This window comes from Equus quagga, chromosome 3 (genome assembly GCF_021613505.1).
Source record: "Equus quagga isolate Etosha38 chromosome 3, UCLA_HA_Equagga_1.0, whole genome shotgun sequence".
NCBI classification, from domain to species: Eukaryota; Metazoa; Chordata; class Mammalia; order Perissodactyla; family Equidae; genus Equus; species Equus quagga.
In genome coordinates this window covers 83,377,660-83,400,863 of record NC_060269.1, presented here as the reverse complement: position 1 = coordinate 83,400,863, position 23,204 = coordinate 83,377,660, and the positions used below count along the sequence as shown (strand labels likewise).

At 36.2% G+C, this 23,204-nt stretch overlaps 1 protein-coding gene across 1 annotated transcript in view; it reads left to right on the top strand.

The window, feature by feature from the left end:
• The window catches only part of CCSER1 (coiled-coil serine rich protein 1), a 673,696-nt gene extending 660,581 nt beyond the window's left edge, over window positions 1-13,115 (top strand). Inside the window, exon 10 of the mRNA XM_046655670.1 lies at window positions 12,040-13,115. Coding sequence (XP_046511626.1) covers window positions 12,040-12,099 — 60 coding nt within the window. The 3' untranslated portion in view covers window positions 12,100-13,115. The remainder of the gene's footprint in view (window positions 1-12,039) is intronic.
• Window positions 13,116-23,204: the final 10,089 nt, after the last annotated feature.

The window sequence follows — 23,204 nt, the reverse complement described above, 5'->3', positions numbered from 1 at the left end:
TTTGTAATATGTTGTATATGTATAGATAACAGAGAAAGACAGAATAATAAAAATGTTTACCTATAAAGAAATGCAAGAGAGAAGTATAGAATAGTGTGGAAGAGATGACAATAAAGTGAGAATTTTTTTAAGGATATATTTTAATATAGTTTTCATGGCAAAAAAGAAAACTAAAAGATTAAAATCTACTTAGATAGCAGTACATCAAATTGGTATCACAACTACAGAGAAAAAAAATTAAAAAGTGATTTGGAACCCATTTATCTGGTTGTACATTCTTAGTTGGCTATAGCAGTCTAAGGACAAAGAGAACTGCAAAAAATCTAAAACTTGACTCAGTAGTAAAATTATATTACTACTAATATAATAATTTTGAAGTTATATACAGTGTAAAATTCAACTAATAAATAAATCAAATGTTATTAGTACCCAGGTATTTCAGGATGAGAGAAAAGAAATATAACTATGAAAATTACAAAAAAGGTTGAGCCAGCCCTGATGGACTAGTGGTTAAAGTTTGGCACACTCTGCTTCAGCGGCCTGAACTGGTTTGGTTACCGGGTGCAGAACCACGCCACTAGTCTGTCAAGTAGCCATGCTGTGGCAGCAGCTAACATAGAAGAACCAGAAGAACGTACAACTGTACACAGCTATGTACTGGGGCTCTGGTGGGGAAAAAGATGCCAAAACGAGGAAGATGGGCAACAGATGTTAGCAGAGGGAGAAACTTCCACTGCAAAAATTAATTAATTAGTTAATTAAAAATTTAATAAGTTGAAGGAAAAAACTGTAATATAATATTCAAATAGAAACTATCAACATGATCTCATAGTTTACTAGTTGAAGACTGTTTCCTAGCTCTGCCCACTGAAAGAGTCTAAAGCAATAGTCAGAAACATCTAACCTGAAACAGTTCCAGTTTACGGGACTCACTTTCAGTCTACAGGAAACACAGGAGGTGGATGGACATGTAAAATAATACCGCGAGTCAACAATCACACAAAGTCCGAATGTGCAGTATTCTGAGACAACTGACATGGTACTCTTAAAAAAGAAAGTGCTATTAAAAATTGGGGATTATCATGATTAAAGAGATTAAAGAGACACTGACAAATGTAATGTGTGTATATAATATATGTACGTGTGTTTATAGACAAGGCTGGGGGGAGAGAGAGGAGAAACACAAAAGCAACTATGGTGACTCTTAATTACCAAATCTAGGGGATAGCTAATGGTACCAGTTTTTCTATTTTTCTGTAGGCTTAGAAGTTTTCCCAGTAAAAGGAAAGGCTATCCAAATAAAAAAAAATTATAAGGAAGATTTAAATGCCGTTACATTCAGATATGTGCATGGTCCAGGACTAAATCTTGGGTTGGGCAGTCCAGCAGTAACATGTATTTGAAGGACATTTGAAGAAATTTGAAGAAAGATACCTATTAGATAAGACGAAAATGCATTGACTTGGAAAGTTGAAAGTCATTAAATGGAAAAAAAAACAAAAAAGGGCAGCAAGTACAGTAATTTAAAAAACAAAGTACTGCATGGTCTCATTTTGGTAGAAAAAATGTGAAAATGAATACATAAAAGTTGATGTGATCATCTCTGATTTGTAGGAATGTGGTGCTTTAGTTCCTTATTTCTGCTTATCTCTTTTTCTCATGTTTTGCAATGAACATGTGTGCCTTTATAATAATAAATTTGTAAATTTCAGTGCAAAAATATATTATTTAAGGAAGCAAACTCTCTAACACTGCTATAATGAATACAAAATTATGTTTGTACAACGCATTTAATTTCGAGTACTACTTCCGTAGAAAGTAAAATAACTTGGAAATTTCTGAGGAAACAAAGTGTTCAAGGTACTTTTCTTTCAAAGTATAATTGAAAATAAATATTAAGTATTGGAGGATTTTCCTTCTAATTTGACCCAAGATTTTAAAACCCAAGATGATTAATGTTTTGTAACTGATTTTCTTAATTTACAGTATCCCAAGAGTGGTTAATAATGACAGAATTGTATCTTTCAAATTATTGTTGTCCCTACAGAGTAGTCACAGGGAACCATTTATTCTCATTAATTGAGCTTTAATATTTCCTTGCAATACTCTCCATGTTCTGCTAGCTAAAAATGATAGAGAAGTATTGGGGCTTTTTTGTCCTCACTACGTGATGAGTACTAAAATATTATAAACTTTTGTGGTAAGAGAAATGTTAGTATCATATATTTTGGTGACATTTGTGTCTCTGAACATATTTAGCCTGTTATGATATTTTTCCCTTCATTTTACTAACATTTTTTAGAATTATTAAAAGGTAGATCTGACTTAGGATTTTATTAATATATGAAGGTTAGGAGGCTTAAAATACACTTGTCAAATGACAAAAATAATACAATTTAGTAACAAATTTGGATTAAGGGAGTACAGTTCCTCACAAGCAGTGGAGTGCTCTTCCTGAGGGATTTTGGGCGAGAGTGAGTTTTATGGAACATTAGAAGCAGCCACTTGAAACAGGGCATGATCGGCTAGGAGGTCGGGGATTTCCTGGTAAGGCTAGCAGGTCCTGTCTTCTAGGGGAAGGTGAGCTAGTCAGTCTGAGCAGGGGGACTGTGACTGCTGTATGTGGGGTTTCCTAGACAGTGAGGCATTTCCCGTAAGTGTAGGTTGACTTAGGTTGAGATTTGTGATGTGGGCCAGGCCACTGGAACAGCCTCCATTTTGTGAGTCACAAGTTTCCTTCCTCAATTTCCCCTTTTGGTCAATAATCTCAGTTGTACTGAGTTGTACAGTTGTAAAGAGAGTATAGATCAAAATTTAAAGTAATAGCACCACTTGGCTACTGCTTTTTGTTGATGTTGGAGTCAGGTTGGATCTCCAACTGGAATTTATAGGTGAGGGTATTGAGGTCTCCATCCCTGAGTTGGCCATTTTCTTCACCTTGATTTTATGTTCTGGGCAAAGGGAGATCGTTTGTCTTGTCACCAGCAGCTGCTTGCATGCATGTGAAGCCTTTGAGAGAACCCAGTGCACCAGGGAGACTGTTAGAATTACTCTGTGCAGAATAATACCTAACGTTTGAAGGGCTCTCTGAAGCCACAGTCCCCATGATCCAAACTACCTCAAATCAAATAGATCAAAGAAAGACCCCATTAAAGGAATCACTTTCTTAAGCAAAGTGGCTTGTTCAGTGATCTTATGTAGCTGTCTCAACTTCCCCAAAAGTGTTAATCCAAGTGCAGCAAGTGATGTCGGCCACAGCATAGACACCTTCTTGCTCAGCTAAAAGAAAATCAAGGCATATCCTATCATCAAGAACAACTTTGACCAGAGAGTCTAGAGACTTTTGTTGGGCAGCTAGTGCTTTAGCAGCTAATTCAGCAGTATCTTCAAGAGTCAAGAGAGAGGTTCCCAATCATAGCCTCATTTACACTTACTCCTACTCAGGGGCGTAGGGATCTGCCAAAGGAAGCACATTTTATATTATGAATGCCTCTTGGTCATTCCTGTTTGGTTCGATAAAGCAAATTGAGAAAAGTTGACCAGAGAGAAGTCTGGTTGTGGACAGACAGGGGTACAGTTAGATAACCCAAAAGGCACTATCTGGTTAAACACCTGCCATCTAGGCATTCATAGGCCCAAGAATGTTTTTCTTTAAAACTGCCATAGACAAAAGGAAACCCTGCTTGGCCACACACTGCTCCTGTTAAAGTAGTAGTATTAATAGATTCATTTGCTGGGATTTTTTCATTTGACCAATTAAGCCATGGATCGGTTACATTTTCATTGCATTTGGGAAGATAATTTGTTTTCTAAAATAAAAGGAACTTCTAAACTCTTTATGGATATCGATACTTATGGAACAATTTGCAGTTCCAGGCCAAGGGCAGTTGGTATTTAGATAATCATAAGATTATGGTGGTGAGAACATACTGATGATTTTAAAGGAATTCCTATCTGTCTGAGTTCGTACATTTGTGACTGGACAAAGGTTAAAGCAAGGCACTGGATGCTCTGGCTGTAAAATTTCCACTCTACAAGTGACTTCTAAGGGAGATGATTGTAGTTTATGGTGACATTGGGAATGGAAGAAAAATTGGTCACAGGGAAGACCAGGATGTCTTTAACATCATGGACAAATCAGAGTTTTTGATGAAAAATCCAACAGTCTGAAAAGCTACTCCCCTTAGCAATGGCCTGGGAGATACTGATAACATCATTATCTTTCCAGGCCAGTGCCAGAGTAAAGGAAAGAAAGAGAAAAAGAAAGGGTATCATGTTTGAGGTTGAAGTATGAGGTCTTGATCTGGTGTCTTGGGTGGAAGCAGTCTGCTTTGTGATGTCAGTGATTTCTCATCCTAGTAAGCTTGAGACGAAGGCCGGTGGTGGGAGTGCAAGTCCAGGAATTGGTGGTACTCTCTTCAGTTGAGAGATATGGATCCAGGATATGATGCCCTGAAGCTTGACTGCTGTATTGGTGGTGAGGAGCACTTGATAGGGTCCCTTCCACTGTGGCTTGAGGGCAGATATTTTCCGATGTCTCTTCCAGAAGACCCAAGTTCCCAGGTTCCAGGGTGTGGGAAGGAAAGTTTATGGAATCTATATGAGGAAAGGCTATTTTAACCTGTTGGGAATATGCCTTGGCCTAATGCATAAGAGATTCGTAATATTGTACCATTTCAGGATAAATGAGAGAAGTGTCAACATGAGGGGCACAAGGGGGCATGAGACCCATGAGGGACATGGGCCTTCCTGTGGTAATTTCATATGGAATCAATTTGTGATCAATTTCCAAAAGGTGTACTTTGTATAGCAAGTCAGGCTAAAGGTAAAACTTTGGGCCATGGCAGTCCTATGGATTCTAAAAACTTTGATAGTTCAAGTTTGAAGATACCGTTGGTTCTTTCAGCTTTTCCTGATGACAGAGAATGGAAGGTACAATGGTAATGCCATGTGGTATGGACAATCTTATTGAGGGCCTGTACAATTTGTCCAGTGAAATGGGTCCCATGGTCACTGGAAATTTCTCTAGGTATGCCCCAAGTTGGGATAACATGTTATAAAGTGTTTTGTTTTTTTTTTAATAACAGTAAGGGCATCAGCCTTTCTATCAGAGAAAGGCCTCAACCCATCCAGAAAACAAGGAAATAATGACTAGTACATATTGATAACCTTGTGCCAGGAACAACTGAATGAAATACGGTTGCAAATGTTCAAATAGTCCTGTCAGGGGCAGAGTTATTCCCCCTGAAGCTTGGATGGTTTTACCAGGATTATGAGTTTTGACAGGTTGTGCACCAATTAAAAACTTTAGGTGAAGCCTTATGGCAATTTCCCCACCCCTAGTGTCCCCTAATTTGGATGCTTGTACCAGTTCCATAGTTTGTCATGGAATGCAAGGTATAGGGTAGGGGGCACCTTGAGGGACTCTGGGAGAATCAGGTAGCTCATCCTCACTTTCCCAGAGCTTGAGGTCTTATTGAATTTACAACCCTTCGATTTCCAGTAATTCTGTTCCCAGGAGGGGAAGTAGTTTGTTGTGAAATGATGACCTGTGATGTTAGAATTTGAGTTAAAAAATGCAGTGGATTTCATTAGTCTTTGTGTATGCAGCAGCTTCGGGATGAAAATCTGCCTAGGCATTTTCCTGGTATTTGGGCTACATTCTTTTAGTGTGAGCCCAGTCTTAGTTATAGTGGGTTTAGAGGAGAGTAGAAAGGTGATGAGTTCTTTTACTTGTACTCCATTTTTATTGGGAGTGCTGCTTGAAGTTAGAAGACATCTTTGTTTACATAAGATTGCAAAATCATGTACCATGACAAAGGCACAGAGGCTATCAGTGTAACTGTTAACTGATTTTTCTTGAGCAGTTATGCATGCTCTGATCAAGGCAAGTAGTGCTCCCTGTTGTGCTGAATTACATTTTGGGAGAGGTCTGGTTCAATTACCTCATATTGAGTAGTGACTGTATAACCAGCTTGATATTCTCCCTGTTTATTCTTGGTATAGGACCAGTCCACCTATAGAATTAAATCTGGGTTATTTAGGGATATATCCTTTAAATGTAGACGTGGGGTAACTAATTGGAAAGTGACTGTCTCACAGTCATATTCTTCTCCCTCACCCAATAAAGGAAGTAAGGTAGCTGGATTAAGAATGTTGCAGCATTTAAGATATATGTAAGGTGGAGATTAAAGTAGGAGTTCATAAGTAGTGAGTCTGCTTGAGAAAAGATATTGAATTAACGCTGAGTTTAGAAGACTGAACAGCGTGAGGTATTTGGAGATAAACATCATGTCCTGAGATCAGATCTGCTGAGGCTTCTACTAATTTAGCTGCAGCTGTGACTGCCTGAAGACACTCCGGATACGCTCCGACTACTGAGTCCACCTGCATGCTACAAGACGGGATAGGTCTCATTCTCCACCGTGGTCTTGAGTTAAAACTCCTACATCCTGATTATTCCTTTCATGGATGAATAAGGTAAAAGCTTTTTCGTAGTTGGGTAGGCCCACTGCTGGGGTTTTTTGGAGGGCTGTCTTAAGGTCCCTAATTGCTTGTTCGTATTTGTCTTCCTGTGGTTGGATTTCCAGTGTGGAGGTTTTGGTGCGTTCATAAAGAGGGGAAGCTGTCAAGGAAAAATCAGGAACCCTAAGCCCGCAATGTCCTGCCAGGCCCAAAAACCTGCTAAGTCGTTTGGGTTTTTTTGTGTGTGTGATAGGCTTTGGAAAGTTTTGTATTAATTGTATATGCTTTGCAGAAAGGGAAATCCCCTATCACTTAAGTCATGTTCTAAATAGTGAACAACCTGTTTGCAAAATTGAAGTTTTTCCTTTGAGGCCTTGTGATCTTGTTTGCCAACTGTTAGAGTAAATATATTGAGTCTAATTTAGAGGCTTCCTACGTGGAAGAACGTAGCAACAGCTTGTTCACATATTGTAAAAATGAGGACCCCTGAGGGAATTGTAGGGTGCTTACATTTTGATGCAGGGCTTGGGAAAAAGAGGTGAGAGCTTCAGTAAATCCCTGAGGCATTATGGTCCAAGTCTATTGCCAATTGTTCCATGTAAAGGCAAATACATATTGGCTATTATAAGTCTATCACTGTGAACCATTTAGCCGCTGATGGGACCTGTGATAGTAAGGTGTTTGGATTAGATACCACTGGGAAACAAGAAATCACAATTTTATTTATCACCCTTAGATCTTGCGCAAGTTGTCATCCTCTCCCATTTGGCTTTTTATTAGGAGGATGGGAGTGTTACAAGGGCTAGTCCAAGGGAAAAATGACTCTTGTGAAATTAAAGATTCAACAATGGAGTTGAGTCCTTGTATAGCCTCTAGGACATTGAGGCAATTTAGGCAAAGGTCCGGTAGTCTATTTGGACTTTTTGGATTCAGAACTCTTGATTTTCTGATCTCTCTTGATGAAGTTGCCGGAGAGTCTGCAGAACTTCAGATAACTCTGGAGTCTCATAGGGTGATTCATCTTCAATATTACCTGTAGCAAGTTGTAGGGCACATAATAATTCTCATTCAGGTTGGTCGGAAAATTCAAGGATTATTTCTCCATCAGGAGTGAACGTCATGTGCCCATGTAATTTGGATAAAAGATTTCAGCTGATTAAATTCACAGAGGTTGAATCACAAAGCAGAAAGGTGTGATTGTCAGAGATTGGTCCTAGGGTCATCTGAACCAGTTTTGATAAGTATTCTTGTCATATCTTATTTGAAATCTCCGCCTCCACTATTTTGTATTGTTTTTCACCCCAAGGGATAGGTTGCTTTAAAAGGTGGGATTTAACATAGATAAGGTTGTACCTGTGTCTACTAAAGCTGTACCTGTTTCTCCATTTATTTTTGTTTGAATTTCACCGTGTTCATTTAGAGGGATACAGGAGTAGCTTTTGTATGTTTCTCTCAGAGCCCCATCACAGGGATTTTTGGAAATGTGAAGGACGAGGTTCAGCATTTGTTTGCTTTCTTTGGGAACAGTTTCTTTTCCAGTGTCCATCTGTTTACAGATGTGATGTGGGCCTGGCAGCCAGGATTGTTTAGGTCAGGCCCCTTGAGGTTTAAAATGATAAGGTAGCTTGTTTGTTGGCTGAGGCCCTGGTAACTTTTGGGGCTGGAGGGCCATGAGTTTGGTGGCTTTGCTTCTCTTTTCTAATTCTGAAGTATGTTCAGAATGTTCAGCCAGAATGCAAACTTCATCAGTAATCATGACTTCCCATTCCTATCTATTATTCTGGATCATACTGGGAAGATCTGGGAAGATGCTGCCCTTAAAGAGGCCTGTGAGAGCAGGGTGATTTGAGGGAGTTATTTCGGCAAAACCTGAGTGTCTCAGAAGTAAAGCTTCTAATGTAGTTCTAAAACCTGCTGAAGATTCATCCTTTTTTTGTTGTTTACAAGATTGAGCAAAAGTCCAGTCATTCTTGGTCGAAATACTCTGAGAATTCTTAAGAAATCTTGAGCGTTTTACGAGCTTGTCTAGCATCTCTGGCAGTAGCTTGGGCTTCTGATCTGAGTTCCTTTTCCAGTTTCATCCCGTCTGCCTCTCTAAACCAATTTTGGGCTTCTCCTAGACCCAGCAGCATGTGTATTAATTGGTATAGGTCAGAGAGTCTTGGGTGAGAAGTATTAATCAGTATTCTAAATTGCTCTGTAAATTTTTGAGGATCCTCTTTTGGTTTAGAGAAGTCTTACCATGGCTTATAGCTCAGCCTTGGACCATGGTGTAAAAGTGGTTTGGGGAATAAATTTAGGGGTGTCCTTGTCTTTATTAGGATTTTCTACTAGCCTGGTTTTAAAGGGTAATTGAGTGATAAGATCTTCAGAATGGAAAGGGAGCTCCAACAGTGAGTCGAGAGTCTCAGGATAGTTAGGAAGAAGGGATCAGATAAGGGTGCGTGAAATCGGAGTTTGGAGTCATTGGTTGGAGCATCTTTTCTGATTCCTTAGATTTCTGTTGTTTTTGTAATGAATATTTAAGGAACATGGTTTTTGGTTCAGAGGCTTTTCGTGATAGCTCAGCATTCCAATTAAAGAAAGTATCCCATTCTTTCTGTTTAGTTTTTGAGTCTCTGTGATTGAGGACTCTTCATAAGTCTATAGTCTTGTCTAGGTTATAAGAGCCCCCAAAAGGCCACTGTAATTCTAAATTCTCTTTGGTTATTTTTTGCCAGTGTTTTAGGAATGAACAGCTGTTTGCACCCTATTTCTTTATCATAAAAAAGGCAGGAGTCCCAGAAAGTGGGTCCCTGCTCTCTTTAGCTTGAGAGGTACCTTAATTTCCCTTGTTGAAATAATCCTTCCTGATTCAGCCAGGCTTACTGTTTCTGACTGCTGGTGCACAGCTCCTGAGACCTGTAAATCTCCCTGAAAACCTGGAGTCGTTCACACCCCAATTTCTACCCTGGCAAATTCTGGAGTCTTTTACCCTAATTTTTACCCTGTGAAAAATCTGGAGTCTTTCACACCCCAATTTTCCACCCAAAAGGGTTAAGATAAACAAACTCAAAGAGCTCAGAACACAAAATAAGCAGAGCTCAATCCAAGAAAAGCTTACTAGAGATCCCAGAGCCTGGCCGAAGAGGCAGCGAACCAAAGGGCTCTGTCTGTACCTTCACCTGCATCCAGGAGCCGTCTCTAGAATCTTCAGCAGCTGTCTTCAGATCCCATCCTTGGTTGCCTATCTGCCCAATGACAAAAATAATACAATTTAGTAAGAAGTTTGATGTCCTTTCTTCAAGGGAAAACAACCCATGGACTGGGGGAGTACAGTGCTTCACAAGCAGTGGAGAACTTTTCCCGAGGGATTTTGGGCAAGAGTGAGTTTTATAAAACATTAGCTCCAACTCGAAATAGGGCATGACTGGGTAGGAGGTCAGGGGTTTTCTGGTAAGGCCGTTTTCCAGGGTAAGGTGAGCTAGTAAAGCTGAGTTGGAGGATTGTGACTGGTGTATGTTAGGTTTCCTAGACAGTAGGGCATTTCCTGTGGGTGCCGGCTGACTTAGGTTTAGATTTGTGACGTGGGCCAGGACACTGGGGCAGCCTTCATTTTGTGGGTCTTAGTATATGAATTTCCTTTATCACACTGTAAAACAGAATTCCAGATTTCTAAATTAAATAAATTAAATATAATAATATCTTTCTTCTTTCTTTTCACATTCATTTAACTAGCACATGGAGAGCAGGTACTGAATGCTGGGCATCTGTTAAATGTTTAGTCTTAATGATTCTGAAGACTTCTTTTTTTTAAAGAACATGTTTGTTTGGCAGATACTTATCTGCCTCTGTGTACAACATACAATTATAGCCCTGTGGTTATTTTCATCACAAGATATTTTACCCTTTTTTATTTATATAGTCATTTAAAAAATAGAAATAAAAGAGGTATTCCAAGCACTGAGATTGTAGCAGTGAACAAGAGATAGATAAGTTTCCTTTCTTGATAACCCGCATGTTCTAGTGGATGACGACAGACAATAAATTAGAAATTAACAAGAGAATTTCACAGTGATGGGGCCATGATGTGAATAAGCAGAGATGAGATTAGGAGATGAACCAGGTGAAGAGGAGGACTTGCGCCTAGAAAAGACTCATCAGGGAAGACATTTCTGAGGACGTTAACTTTGAGCTATAACATGAGTGGTGGGTCGACTGTTCTTGAAAGTGGAAGGAGCATCGTGACGGGAAATCGTGTTCCAGAGGACAGTCACCTTCCAATACTGCTTGCTGCTTCAGGACTTCCTCACGTTGGTTTCGGTCTTGTCTTCCTGCTTACAGACGCTACACATTCTAATCTGTAAAGCAGCACAGATAAATCTGCAAAATAAATAAATAAATAAACACAAACACACAGCTTACATTGTATTTCTACTTTAAAAACTCTCTCTTAGTGGCTAAGTCTTAAAGGATAAAATCCACATTCCTCAAACCAGCATTCATAGCTGCTAAAATTTTACCCTTCTCTATTTATGCAATTTTAGTTTCTACTATTCCCAAACATAATCCTTGTATTCCACTTAAGCTGCTCTAAAATAAATTGCTATTTCTTGTCTCCATTGTTTAGTGTGTTAGTTAGTTTTGTTTTGTTTTTAGCCATTTTATCTGGAATACCCCTATAATATATTTCTCTTTCCAGTCCCATATCCTTGATTTGACCACCCAAATTGGGAGTGTTCTCTCTTTCCATAGAACTACATCAGCAATTATCAGTTCTATGTAACCTACTATCTTGTGGTTGTCAGTACTGTACATTGTTGTCTGTATATTGACCAGTTCTACATATTGACCTCTTATATATTGACCTATAACCTATTGGCTTGTAGTATGGCTCAGCTTTTCTGTAGTCATTTATATCTCTCCAACTGAATTCTACATTCATTGGGGGCAGATGCCATAGTCTGTAATTCTCAGATCCTATATATCTTTTTATACATATTATCTGCACAATGGAGTTCCTTTTTTTAAAGATGAAAAATTTTGAAATGTTTTAATTTCCTATCACTTAAAACTGCGATAAAGTTAGAGTTTTAAAAAAAATGCTAATTGCTGAAGATTGACAAAATTCTGTTGGAGCTTTGTGTTTAGGATCTTGGATGGTGACTATGGTTTACAAAAATATCAGGAAGGCCATGCGAGAAGTACCTATTACTTATTTAATTTTCTTGATATTTTTTAGTTGAGAAATACATAAAGGAAAGAGTTGAGTAAAACTGTTATTTTTTTACTTTACTTACAAAACCAAGGAAATAATAAAATTTTGCCAATTGTTCTTCCCTCTTTCACCTTGTGTTCAGTTGTAAAGTATATTTAATTGAAAGTTGGAAGCCTGTAAGCATTACTAATATAAATATTTTTAATAAATTTTAATAGCAAGTTTGACTTAGAAAATCATAAATAGAACAGTTTTATGTTGGTCTGTGCTTTTTATTTGTGTTTAACATTTTAAATCTTCATATTAAATAAAATTTCATTTCATTTTATTAATTTGATGTCATTCATTTATTTATTTTTTGTTTTCTTCTTTTCAAGGCCCTGTGGAATCCTACATGCACTGAAGGTTTATTTAAACCAGTACATATTTCAACTTAGGTTAAATCATTATTTGACCGTAAGATATGTATCACGAATCTGTGACATGTTAAATATTGAATAAAACCAATTTTCCATCATTCCATTTGTTAACTGTTTCCCAGAGTATGTAATACAGAAATGTTTCCATTCCAAATATTTCATAGTTTTTGCATTTGTACGCAGTTGCATAAAATATTGAGGGATGAAGATTCAACTAACGTATTCCTACCTTATTCTTCTTATAGTTTTAAAAAATAGACTTTTGTTAAAAAATGATCTCTTTATGCATCTATCGTAAAATGTAATATTCCACTTGGCAGTACATATTTTTTGTTCAACTTTCTCATCCATATCATTTGTCTCTCTGGCTATAGTCTTCATTTCATTTCACCACGTATTCTATGCACCTTAGGTAAGTTTGAAAACAAAGCATCTAGTTTCTCCTGTTCTAGTGGGGCAGTTCCTACTGAAGAACTAAATTATCTCTATTTTTCCCTTGCATTGAGCTCAAAAGATGAAAACAGTATGTATTCAAGTGAAATAAAAAATGAAGAGTCTTATGCTGACTAGAAAAAGGCAAAAACCTATTTATATCTCTAAAGAAGGGAAGAAAGATTGGATATTGACCTCATATTGAGGGAAGTTTCTTGAATGTGTCATAGAAGAAAGCCTGTCTCCAGGACTTGGCATTGCTACCTGATGTCTGTGTGTCGCTGTATATTACCCTTATGTAATAACTCACTTTAATTATCACATGGCCAGGAGGCAAGAAGACACTCTTGAATGTTGTAATTTATTGAAAGGAAAAGTGACAGAGCTCAGAGGGTGGCTCAGTGTTGTGGGAAGGGTGCAGGGCTCTAGAAGAGCCCTAGAGCTAAGGAGAAGAAAGCAACTTTTACTGAGTTCTCTATATTTTGCAGATAGACAATGAAACAATCATGGTTAATGGTGGTAACATTTAGAAATATGTTGTAAAATTTCTTAAATTATTTGAATCATTATGTAACATATAATGTGAATGATCAAATGCTGAGTTTGAACCGCTGTGTTAAAATAAAGCTATAAATATATTTATTTACATGACAACATTGTATGCGTCCTTGTTGACTTTTCCACTTAAAGCACTCTTTTATGATCCAAGACACAAAACTCCTTTGTTTCTCTAACAATTTTCTAGAGTTTATTCTCTTTTTTTTCCTTTAAGATTGGCACCTGAGCTAACATCTGTCGCCCATCTTTTGTTTTTTTCTTCTTTTTCTTCTTCTTCTCAGCAAAGCCCCCCAGTACATAGTTGTACTGGTTGTGGTATGTGCGATGCCGCCTCAGCATGGCTTAATGAGTGGTTCTAGGTCCGCGCCCAGGATCTGAACCGGCAAAATCCCGGGACACCAAAACAGGGCATGTGAACTTAACCACTTAGCCACAGGGCCAGCACCTTATTCTATCTGTTTTTTTTTTGTTTGTTTTATTTTACATTTGAAAGCTTTAAATGTAGATAATGTAAGAAACCCCAACACCTACAGTAAAGCGTTCCCCTTGTAAGGATCTTTATCAACTTGATTGGCCGATATCATTTTAAGAAGAAGAAAGAATTCAATTAAAGATATTTGACTGGAATGTAAAGGGAAAAAAACCAGAAAAACTTGTATTAGCCACTAGATTAAGTCGATAAAGGTACTTTTTCCCTCAAAAGCAATATAGCAGAAACTGTCAATACAGATAAGAAAATCCACCTACCTCAAAAAGTATAATTTCATGATTGCCTTTTAACAACAGTAAGACATTGCAGTGCTGCCTCTTCGAAAAAATTTTTTTTTTTTTACTGAGAAACTTGGGTTGAATATACATCAGTGAACATGTTTACAGGTTAATTTCACTTTCATGGGGAAATGTATTCAGACTTCCTCACAATGTTTATTATTTAATAGTTAACTATTAAAATGTTTTATATTTGATTACATTAAAAGTGAATGAAAAGTAAGGATTAAAGGGGTGTTGTTATCGTTTAGAAAAATGTGGAAGAACCCTTATAATTACTGTACTATATTCGAGGTCGATAATTGTTCCTAGAGGAGAGACAAGAAGCATCAGAATATATCCAACAGTTGCAAATAGTGCAATATCAGTGTTTACTGATGACAGGAATTATTATGCTTTACTATTATCCCTTCATGTTTGAAATACTCTGACAGTCACTAAATCAAAATAAGAGATGGACAAGCTTAATTATATTCATTTGCCTAATAAGGAAAATGGAATTTGAAGAGGTTGAGTAACTTTCTCAAGTTTGTGTAACTTTTCTAAGTGTCAAAACCATAGATTGTGCTCAAGTGTTCCCAGATCAAAAGTTAGGATTTTGTTTTGTTTTTCTGATTTCAGAATGCTGGTGGATTGCATGACTGCAAAAGTCAATAAAAATTATACATGGATTACATATGCAAATATATAGATAATTGTATATTATATCTAACATTAAAGATTGAATTTCTCTGAAATCTTGTGGACTGTGGACTAGGGATAATTGTGATAATAAAGATTACTATGTGAATGCTGACCTGTCTAAGATGTATATATATTATAGCTAATATAGTATGTTAGCTAAGCAAATAATTTTATAATAATGAGAATTATTTATTCATATATAGACAAGTGCTTGGAGGAAAAACCATAGAAGGTTTTGCTAGATAGTTTAACAATTATTAACACATATTTTATCTATATTTTAAATCATTCTGGGGGCCCGGTGGCTCAGCAGTTAAGTTCGCACGTTCTGCTTTGGCAGCCTGGGTTCGCCGGTTCAGATCCCAAGTGTGGACCTACACACTGCTTGTCAAGCCATGCTGTGACAGGCATCCCACATATAAAGTAGAGGAAGGTGTTAGCTCAGCACCAGTCTTCCTCAGCAAAATGGAGTGGATTGGTGGCAGATGTTAGCTCAGGGCTAATCTTCCTCAAAAAATATATGTATATATTTTAAATCATTCTGGAAATTTATTTTGTTATGCCCCAAAATATATGCTTGTTAAATGTTCTTATTTATCATATTTTTAAATATAGGCAACTGATCATTATCAGATTTATGATGTATAGCTCTATTTTAAATGATTTTTTAATGAAGACTCTAAAGTATGTTATTACACATATATAATTTTATTATAAAATGCATAAAAACCTCCTTGCTGAAGTTTCCAAAATTGTATCATTTTTCATAGTTACCTAAATTTGACATTGTGTTAACTATTTGTTTATTTAGAAAGCAAATGTACTTTCTCTTCCATATTTCACTAACTGCTAGGAGCAGGAATGTCCAAATTTAACAAAGGAATGCTTTTCATGTTCTTGTATTTGGTACCTATTTGTCCATATAGGCCTCTCTATATATAGTTCTATCCTATCTTAACTTTTTAGGTATAATCACTTTCTAAAAAAATTCTCTGTCTGGGTGCTTTTTTTGGTAACAGTAATCACCATTATGATATGTGCTAGCACGCTTAAAAGAAAACTGTAATACTAACTCATATATTTTCAAACATATGTCAGTTTCACTTGATATATGCGGTTGAAACAAGTCCACATGTCAATGATAGATTGACGTATATATTCTCCATTGGAAAGAACTGTCATTCTTGATATTAATAAGCCCTAAGAACTTTTAGAATGTCCTAAGCCTTCCAAGTACTGTCTGTTGGATATCTGAATTTGCATAATACATTTATACTATTAATTATAATGAAGAAGAGTAGAATAGGCTATAAAATGGGGAGACAAAGAAAGATGTAAATATTTTTCTTATTTTTTACCCCAAACCAAACATCCTGAGTATATCTATTGGATATTCTCTTGCCTCTATTTTGTAAAACCTTTTCTCTACTTTTCTACTTTCCTCTTTGAATGCTGTATATTGATGCACTCATAGGAGGCTGATGAACAGGAGGCCCAAAGAATAATAAAATATTTTCTGGTGACTGTTCCTAATATCTGAAAGCTATTGTTCGCATCCATAATTTATAAACATCTTGGTCAGATTATACACACATGCACATATATAAAATGAGGAAAACCTCATTTTAAAATCATCTTTTTAATAAAAGGAACTTGATCAGGAGGAAGAAATTTGTAGGTAGCATGAACATTCCTAGGGAAGAAAGGGGAAGAGCTTCCTGACTCCTGGGAAGGGCAATGACAAATGTATGTGAAGTGGATTCTGAGGGAGAAAAACAATTATTGCAGCAAGAGTAAAATCATTGTTGCCATGCTTTCCTCAACGATTTAGTTTGGTTTTTTATTTTAATTCCCAATTTTTTTTTTAAATATATAATACTCAAGAGATGAAGGAAGTATTCCCTTGCCCAGTAAGGAAGAATAGCCTGTAGCTTAAACTTTGATGAACAGTCTGGAAGGCTTATGTACTAATAAAGTTTGAATATAATGATCAGGGAGAGTGAATAAATGTCATGGCTTCCTACTCAGGCTCTTCATAGAAGTTTCTTCTTCATAAGGCTGGCAAGATTTCTGGCCTAGAAAGAGATTTATGTGTGCCTTTTTTCACTAAGAATAGCAGAGTATACTTGAAAGACCAAGTTAACTTCATTAGGCAATAAATACACTACACAGATTTTAATTTTCTTTACATCATGGTTTGTATATGTTTTAAGAAGTTACTGTGTTAATGTAGATTTAGAGTTTAATTTGTATTACTAGCACAATTTTCATATGACTTTATTTTATGATTTACTTTGTTCTATGAACTTTACAAACTTGTGTAAACTTTGTTTTTGGAGATCTCTATCATCTGACTGCCATTTCATCACAGCCACATGAATTTTAAGAATAGAATCCTGAAAATTAATGACTAGTCTCTTGAAAACTACCTTTTCCATTTCAGTAATGCAAATACAACATGAGTAAAAATTTATACGTACATAAATGCATGCTAAAAATTATTGTTTTTCTAATGCTTCGTTAGCAGAATGTAGGCTTTAGAAACCAAAAAAGCTGTTTTTTAAAATTAATTTGATTTAAAAGTAAAAAGCATGTTGTAGTAGAATGTCACATACACATTGGAAATATATTGTTGGTTTTTAATGGAAAAAAAGCAGTCAGTATCTGGTGAGCTAACACAAAGGATCAGACTGTTAAATCAGACTCACCCAGATTATAGATCTTACCCAATAGCAAGCTTTATTAATCATTTCAAAGGTTCTGGCAGTCAAGCTCAGATGAAGGAGGAACAGGTCTGGGATGCTGAGGGCAACATCTCCAAGCTCTTTCATCCCACATTGAACATCCACTCTAATCCAGAGTAATAGATCAGATCTCCAGTTGAGTTTTTGTGGGGTTGCCTCACACAGAAGGAGGAATGTTTCATCCATGAAACATACTCATTCATATCCCAGTGACATTTTTCAGGGAGACATGCTCAAAAATCTATAGATTCTAAGTTTATTTGCTCAAGTCAGTCCTTAACCAGGGACATGCTATTAAAATTTCCATAGATAGGAAACCTCCTTTTAGCAAACACTAATAGTTTATTTTCCTGGAGATCTAGTTTTTATGTTGACAGGGAAATTAGATGAAGTTACCTCCCTTCTTTTCCTTCCATTGGAGAAAAGTCATCTGCTTTAACACCTCCTCCCCAGCTGCTCCATTTCCACCATTCCCTCTGAGAATGATACTGTGTTAGAATGGAATGGTAAACCCAATGTTCTGTATTTTTCATTTCTCTTTAACTGTAAAGAAAATACTTTATAAGAAAAAGTTTATCTGACCAAGATTGCAGTTATCTTTGGTTTCTCTTCCATGTTTTGAATGTTTCAAAGCACAGTTTGAGGCAAGAGAAAGGAGATTGCTTTTCTTGGAGATTATCTTTTTATTTTTCACTTAAGACAAGCTTTCAGGAATTGCAGTTTTTGAAAGTCAAGAATTTTGTGATCCAATTGGGGAAAAAAAGTATAATTTTTGAAAATAAAATATGCTATAATATACCACATAAGAGAAGAGCCAGTTATTTGAATTTATATATCATGTTTAAAATGATAAATATTTATTTGTTTTATTCTTTGTTTCCATTTGCTACTTATATGAAACTACTCCAACTGGAACAATAATCCATTCAGCTAAGTGGAATAGAGTATATTCTTTCTTTATGTTCTCTTCTTTCAGTTATACTATGTACCTCATAATATGTTTTATTGAATATAAAATGCCTGATTTTAAGATATTTCAGATGTAGATTTATGTAAAATCTATATTCTTTTATATTTCCTTTTCTTCTACTTGGTATGTATTGAGAGTACAGTAGAAAAATTCCCATAAGAGAAAACACATATAAGAAAAACTAAATCCAATATTTGCAGCCTGATTTATCTGTTCTCCTGCTGTTCCAAAAACAGACAGTGTTATTTCTTCCCTGAAGTCTCAGTGCCTTTACTCCCATCAGTGCCCTGACCTATAGAAGTATTTCTTCTTGCTTAGACTGTTCATGTGAGGAGGAGCCCAGGTTCCATATTCTCCACCCCATCTCTAACATATTCCTTGCTTCTCCAGGCGTAACTGAACTCCATCTTCTCTAGATCATTCTACAGTTCAATGATGGCTAACATTTTTGACTCTTACTATGTGTCAAGTGCTGTTGTAAAGGCTTTATATGTTTTAAATATTTTAATCCTCACAAAAACCTATGAGGTAGCTACTATTACATTTTTTGCAAGCAAGAAAGCTGAAATATAGAGAAGTTAAGTTGCTTGCCCCAAATTACACTTGTAGAAAGTCACTGGGCTGTGTTTAAACAGGGCCCTCTGGATCCAGAGCTGCACTTCAAAACAAAGCTCGCTGTAGCCTATTAGGTGAATCACAGGATACGCAAATTTATCTGTGTTATTTCACGTGTGCTACTCTTATCCCCCAAACCGAGGCATGAGCTCTTTCAAATGGGGAACATACTGTATAGGATTTCTCAGGCATCTTTACAGATGGGAGGAGGGTGTCTTAGAGGTACTTTAATTCAACCTCCTTACTCTACAGAGTTAGTTAAGTGATTTATCTGAAAATGGATTAAAAAAAGTTTATTTATTTGTCTAAAGTTTCAACAGAATGTTTATGAGAGCTTAGACTGAGTACTGGTCTTTGTTTTTGTTTTATGGAGCAAAGGCAGGCCAGCCTACATTCATAATTTTAAATGTAAACCCTCATGGGCCTAAGAAAGAGTCCTAAAGAGAATCATAATTCATATTCTGTGTTCCCTAAGGTTGAACAAGTGTTTAGACTCCCAAGAGCTGGATGTCAGCAGGCTTTAACACATTGATTCTAAGTGTAGCAAAAGTGGTTGAAAACCGTATCAAGGATTGAAACCCTGAAGGGGACAAAGCTGTCTCCTAAAACACAGGAACACTAGTCTTAGAATCTCAGTCCACTGTACTTTCCATTCCTCACCTGTGTCTGCTTGTGTTTCTCCTACTGGGAGACAGCTGGAACACTGACACCAGGGCAAAAGAAATACTTTCCAAATGATGATAGTTAACAGTATTGGTGTCACTACTGTCACATTGTGTACTTTTATTTATCATAATTTAAATTGATAGTATTATTATAAATCAGTTATTCTGCTTAATAAGGAGATAGCACTTATTAGATCCTTCTGGGGTATGTTGCTTTTCAAAAAAAATAGATGATAAAACTAAAATTCTAACAAGGTAACCTTTTGCTTTTGATTTTTACTATTATAATTACGCGTAGTCATACTAGTGTTACAAATATGAGCAAATGCAAGGGGATGTAGCAGTTTTTCTAGGTGGAGAGAATAATGGGTCATATTTATTAGGTGCTACTATGTGCCAAGCATTGTTCTCAGTGCTGTATGTGTGTTGACTCATGCAATCTTAAACAAAAACAAGACAAATTTTCTCATTTTACAGAGGGGGAAATTAAGGCACAGCGAGGTAACATAAAATTCCCAATGTATTATCAAATGAGTGGTGACAGAACTGAGGTATGGATCCAAGCAGTCTTGATTCCAGAATTCACGCCCTTATTCACTACACTGTATGGTCCCCCAAATAGAACAGTACGAACTGAACCCACGGTTATGCAGCAGAAACAATTTCCAAATCTTAGTGACTTTAACATCTGCTGCTTATTTATTGCTTATGCTATACATCTGTTGCTGGCCAACAGGAAACTGTCTGCTCTCACTGTAAGACTCAGGTTGATGGAACAATCTTCATCTGTTATGTTGCAGCCTTTGAGGGAAAAGAGAGTCGCAAATTGCACAATGGGTCTTCATTTTCCATTCAGAAGTGGCACAAAGCACTTCTCTCACATTTCATTGATCAAAACAACGTAAGTCATATGGTCACGGCCAGCAAACTCCAAGGGGGCAGCGAGAACCCAACCAACCGCATGCCTAGAATGGGGAAAACCAAGAAAAACTAGCAAACAGCACAAAGCCTACTGTTGTACCTTTTTTTTCCTCTGAATTAATCTGGTTTTAATTAAAATATGAAAATTATCATTTGGTAAACATGCTGACATAAAAATCCTTTGATTCCATCACAACGTTTTAGGAAAACCTAATTCCAAATTTTTTAAATCTGTAAGTGAATACTCCTTCCTTAAAATGTCATGTGTACATAACACTATCGCAATTTTTAATATATGACATAAACATATTCCTTACACCATATTCTCCAGATATGTTTTAGTCACTACACTAGATTTTCAAATATTTCTATTTTTATAAAAATATTTCTGCTTATAATCAAGACTATCTACTGAGTTGCCTAGAATTTGTTGATGTTACCACAGTCCCATTTCCAGCTTGTTTTAACTATTTTGGAATAAATGAGCACATCCATACCTAAAACAGTGGTTTTATCAGGGGTACTTGACAATATGTTATCTAAGTATCATTATTGTATTCATCAGAATAATTCATGGTGACAATGTTGTTCCAACAACATTTTTCAGTCATTTACCTCCTTACAGCCTAATCATTAAGAACATTTTTCATCTGTATCTCTAGAGATTTTACGTGACAAGTATAATATTTTAAATGTGAGAACAAAAATGACTTTCTTGTTCTCAAACAATATGCTATGCTTGATCCAGAAATAGATGATTTGCATCAACTGAAGCAAGGAGGTTTCATGTAAGTTTTTCTCCCCTCTAATTTATGGTTAAAACCTTCCCATATTATCTCATAAATCATGTATTATATTTTCAACCCTTGTGATATAAAAATATGATCACCTTCAATTTCCACAATACACTTTTTTACATTTCCATTTTTATTTAACGAGAAAATTGTCTATTGAGGTTTTAATTTGTAAGTAAATCAAGCTGCACCTTTCTGCATGCCTTTTTTTTCACTGTTGACTATAAATTGAAATCCTTGGTATTATTTACTTCCAGTCTGTACTTAATTCGCTGACTCCTACTATACTAATTGATTCAAACTATTTTCATTGTAAGTAAAATAAATAGGTTAACATTCATTATGTCAGTATGGTAGTTAGTGTTACCAGAGCTCTTTTACTTTAACTTTAGTCTAAGTATAATTACATATATAAAAAAATATATATTCTCGTTTTTTAGACTGATCTTTTCTAAATTCATTTTCAGAATATAGAAAATAATTTTGTAAGTTGGAAGACAGCATTAATCAAAATGTTAGAAATACATATTTTGTGTTCTCAATATTTTATTCATGTTTATACTTTTCTATATTTATATCATATGAGGTGAAAAGAAAACTTGTGAATACTGTAAGTATTATCACCTGTGTTTCACGGTCACAGTTTCAAATCTTATCAATAGAATTTTTAAAAGCACAAATTATAAAAAATGTATTGATTCCTACTATTTGTCAATAATTTCCTGTTTTAAAATATAAATTCTGACATTCTTAAGAAATTTTTATGCATTAGAAATATAAAAAAACCAGATATAGCAAAATTAAAACCACTGAATCACTCAGTAGTATTTAGTAAGAATTAATTGTGCATATAAGAACAGTTTGCAAACTGGAAGCCTTCAAATTCAAAGACTGAGAGGAAGCTCAGGGGTTGGACATTACAGGATGGCTTAAAAGTAAAGGCTATGTCATCCATATGACAAAATCGGTACTAAGCATCTGTTATATGCCAGGCATTCGTGTGGGTGCTGGGTGTACACAATGAACGAGACAGCTATAATTCCTGCTATATGGCATTTTCATCTCATTCAGTACCCAAAACAACTGAGACTGCAGGCCCTGTCGTTATCCCTGCTTCACAGATGAAAACACAGAGGTTTAGAGAGGATAAATACCTGGCCTGATGTCACAGTTAGTACTAACTGTCTCCCATCTGACAGCAGAGACCAAGCCCCTTATCATCACTCACTCCTCTCTACCAGGGACAGCGTTGGAAGAGGAGTGATCCTCTCTCTGAAAGGTGTAGAAAAGCAGGGATGCCTTTGTTTCATTGTGAGGCAGATGGAGATGGAGATGGGGGAAAGAACCATAGTTAGTTAACGTCAGCTCTCTGACCCAGACTACTTGCTAGGATTCCAGTTAAAACTATATTTCAATAAAAAGAGAAAGTAAAATGAAAAAGACAAAAGGCAATAGACAATCTTGAAAACATTTCAATTGTTATACTGTGGATTAATGCCTCAGAGAATGAATGAGTTTGAATTTCATTTTATCATATTGCCTCTGCATTTCTGAGTTATCACACTGAGGTCTTATAAATTTAATTTTTTTTTCTCTGAGACTAACTAAACTTGATGGAAACTGAAATGTATTTTTTATTACCAACTACATCTGCTGGTGAAGACCCAAATAAACAAAGAACAAAACTGAATTATCGTGCTGCATTCTAATATCATCACCTACTAATCAAATATAGAAAGTCTTAAGAAGGGAAAACATGTTGAATTAGCATAGCTCTAGCCATCTGATCCAGAAAGGTAGGGTGGAAGTCATCTCTGTTTTCTGTCCAGGCTTTTGTAGAACTGTAGAGCCAGGAGGCATATTTATAGCCCTTTAACAAGCAAACATGGTAATTAATAAACAGCAAGATTTCCGCCTGCATAGCCTGCTTATCTTGGGTATGGAGATAACCACTTTTAGCTGACTCCAGGGT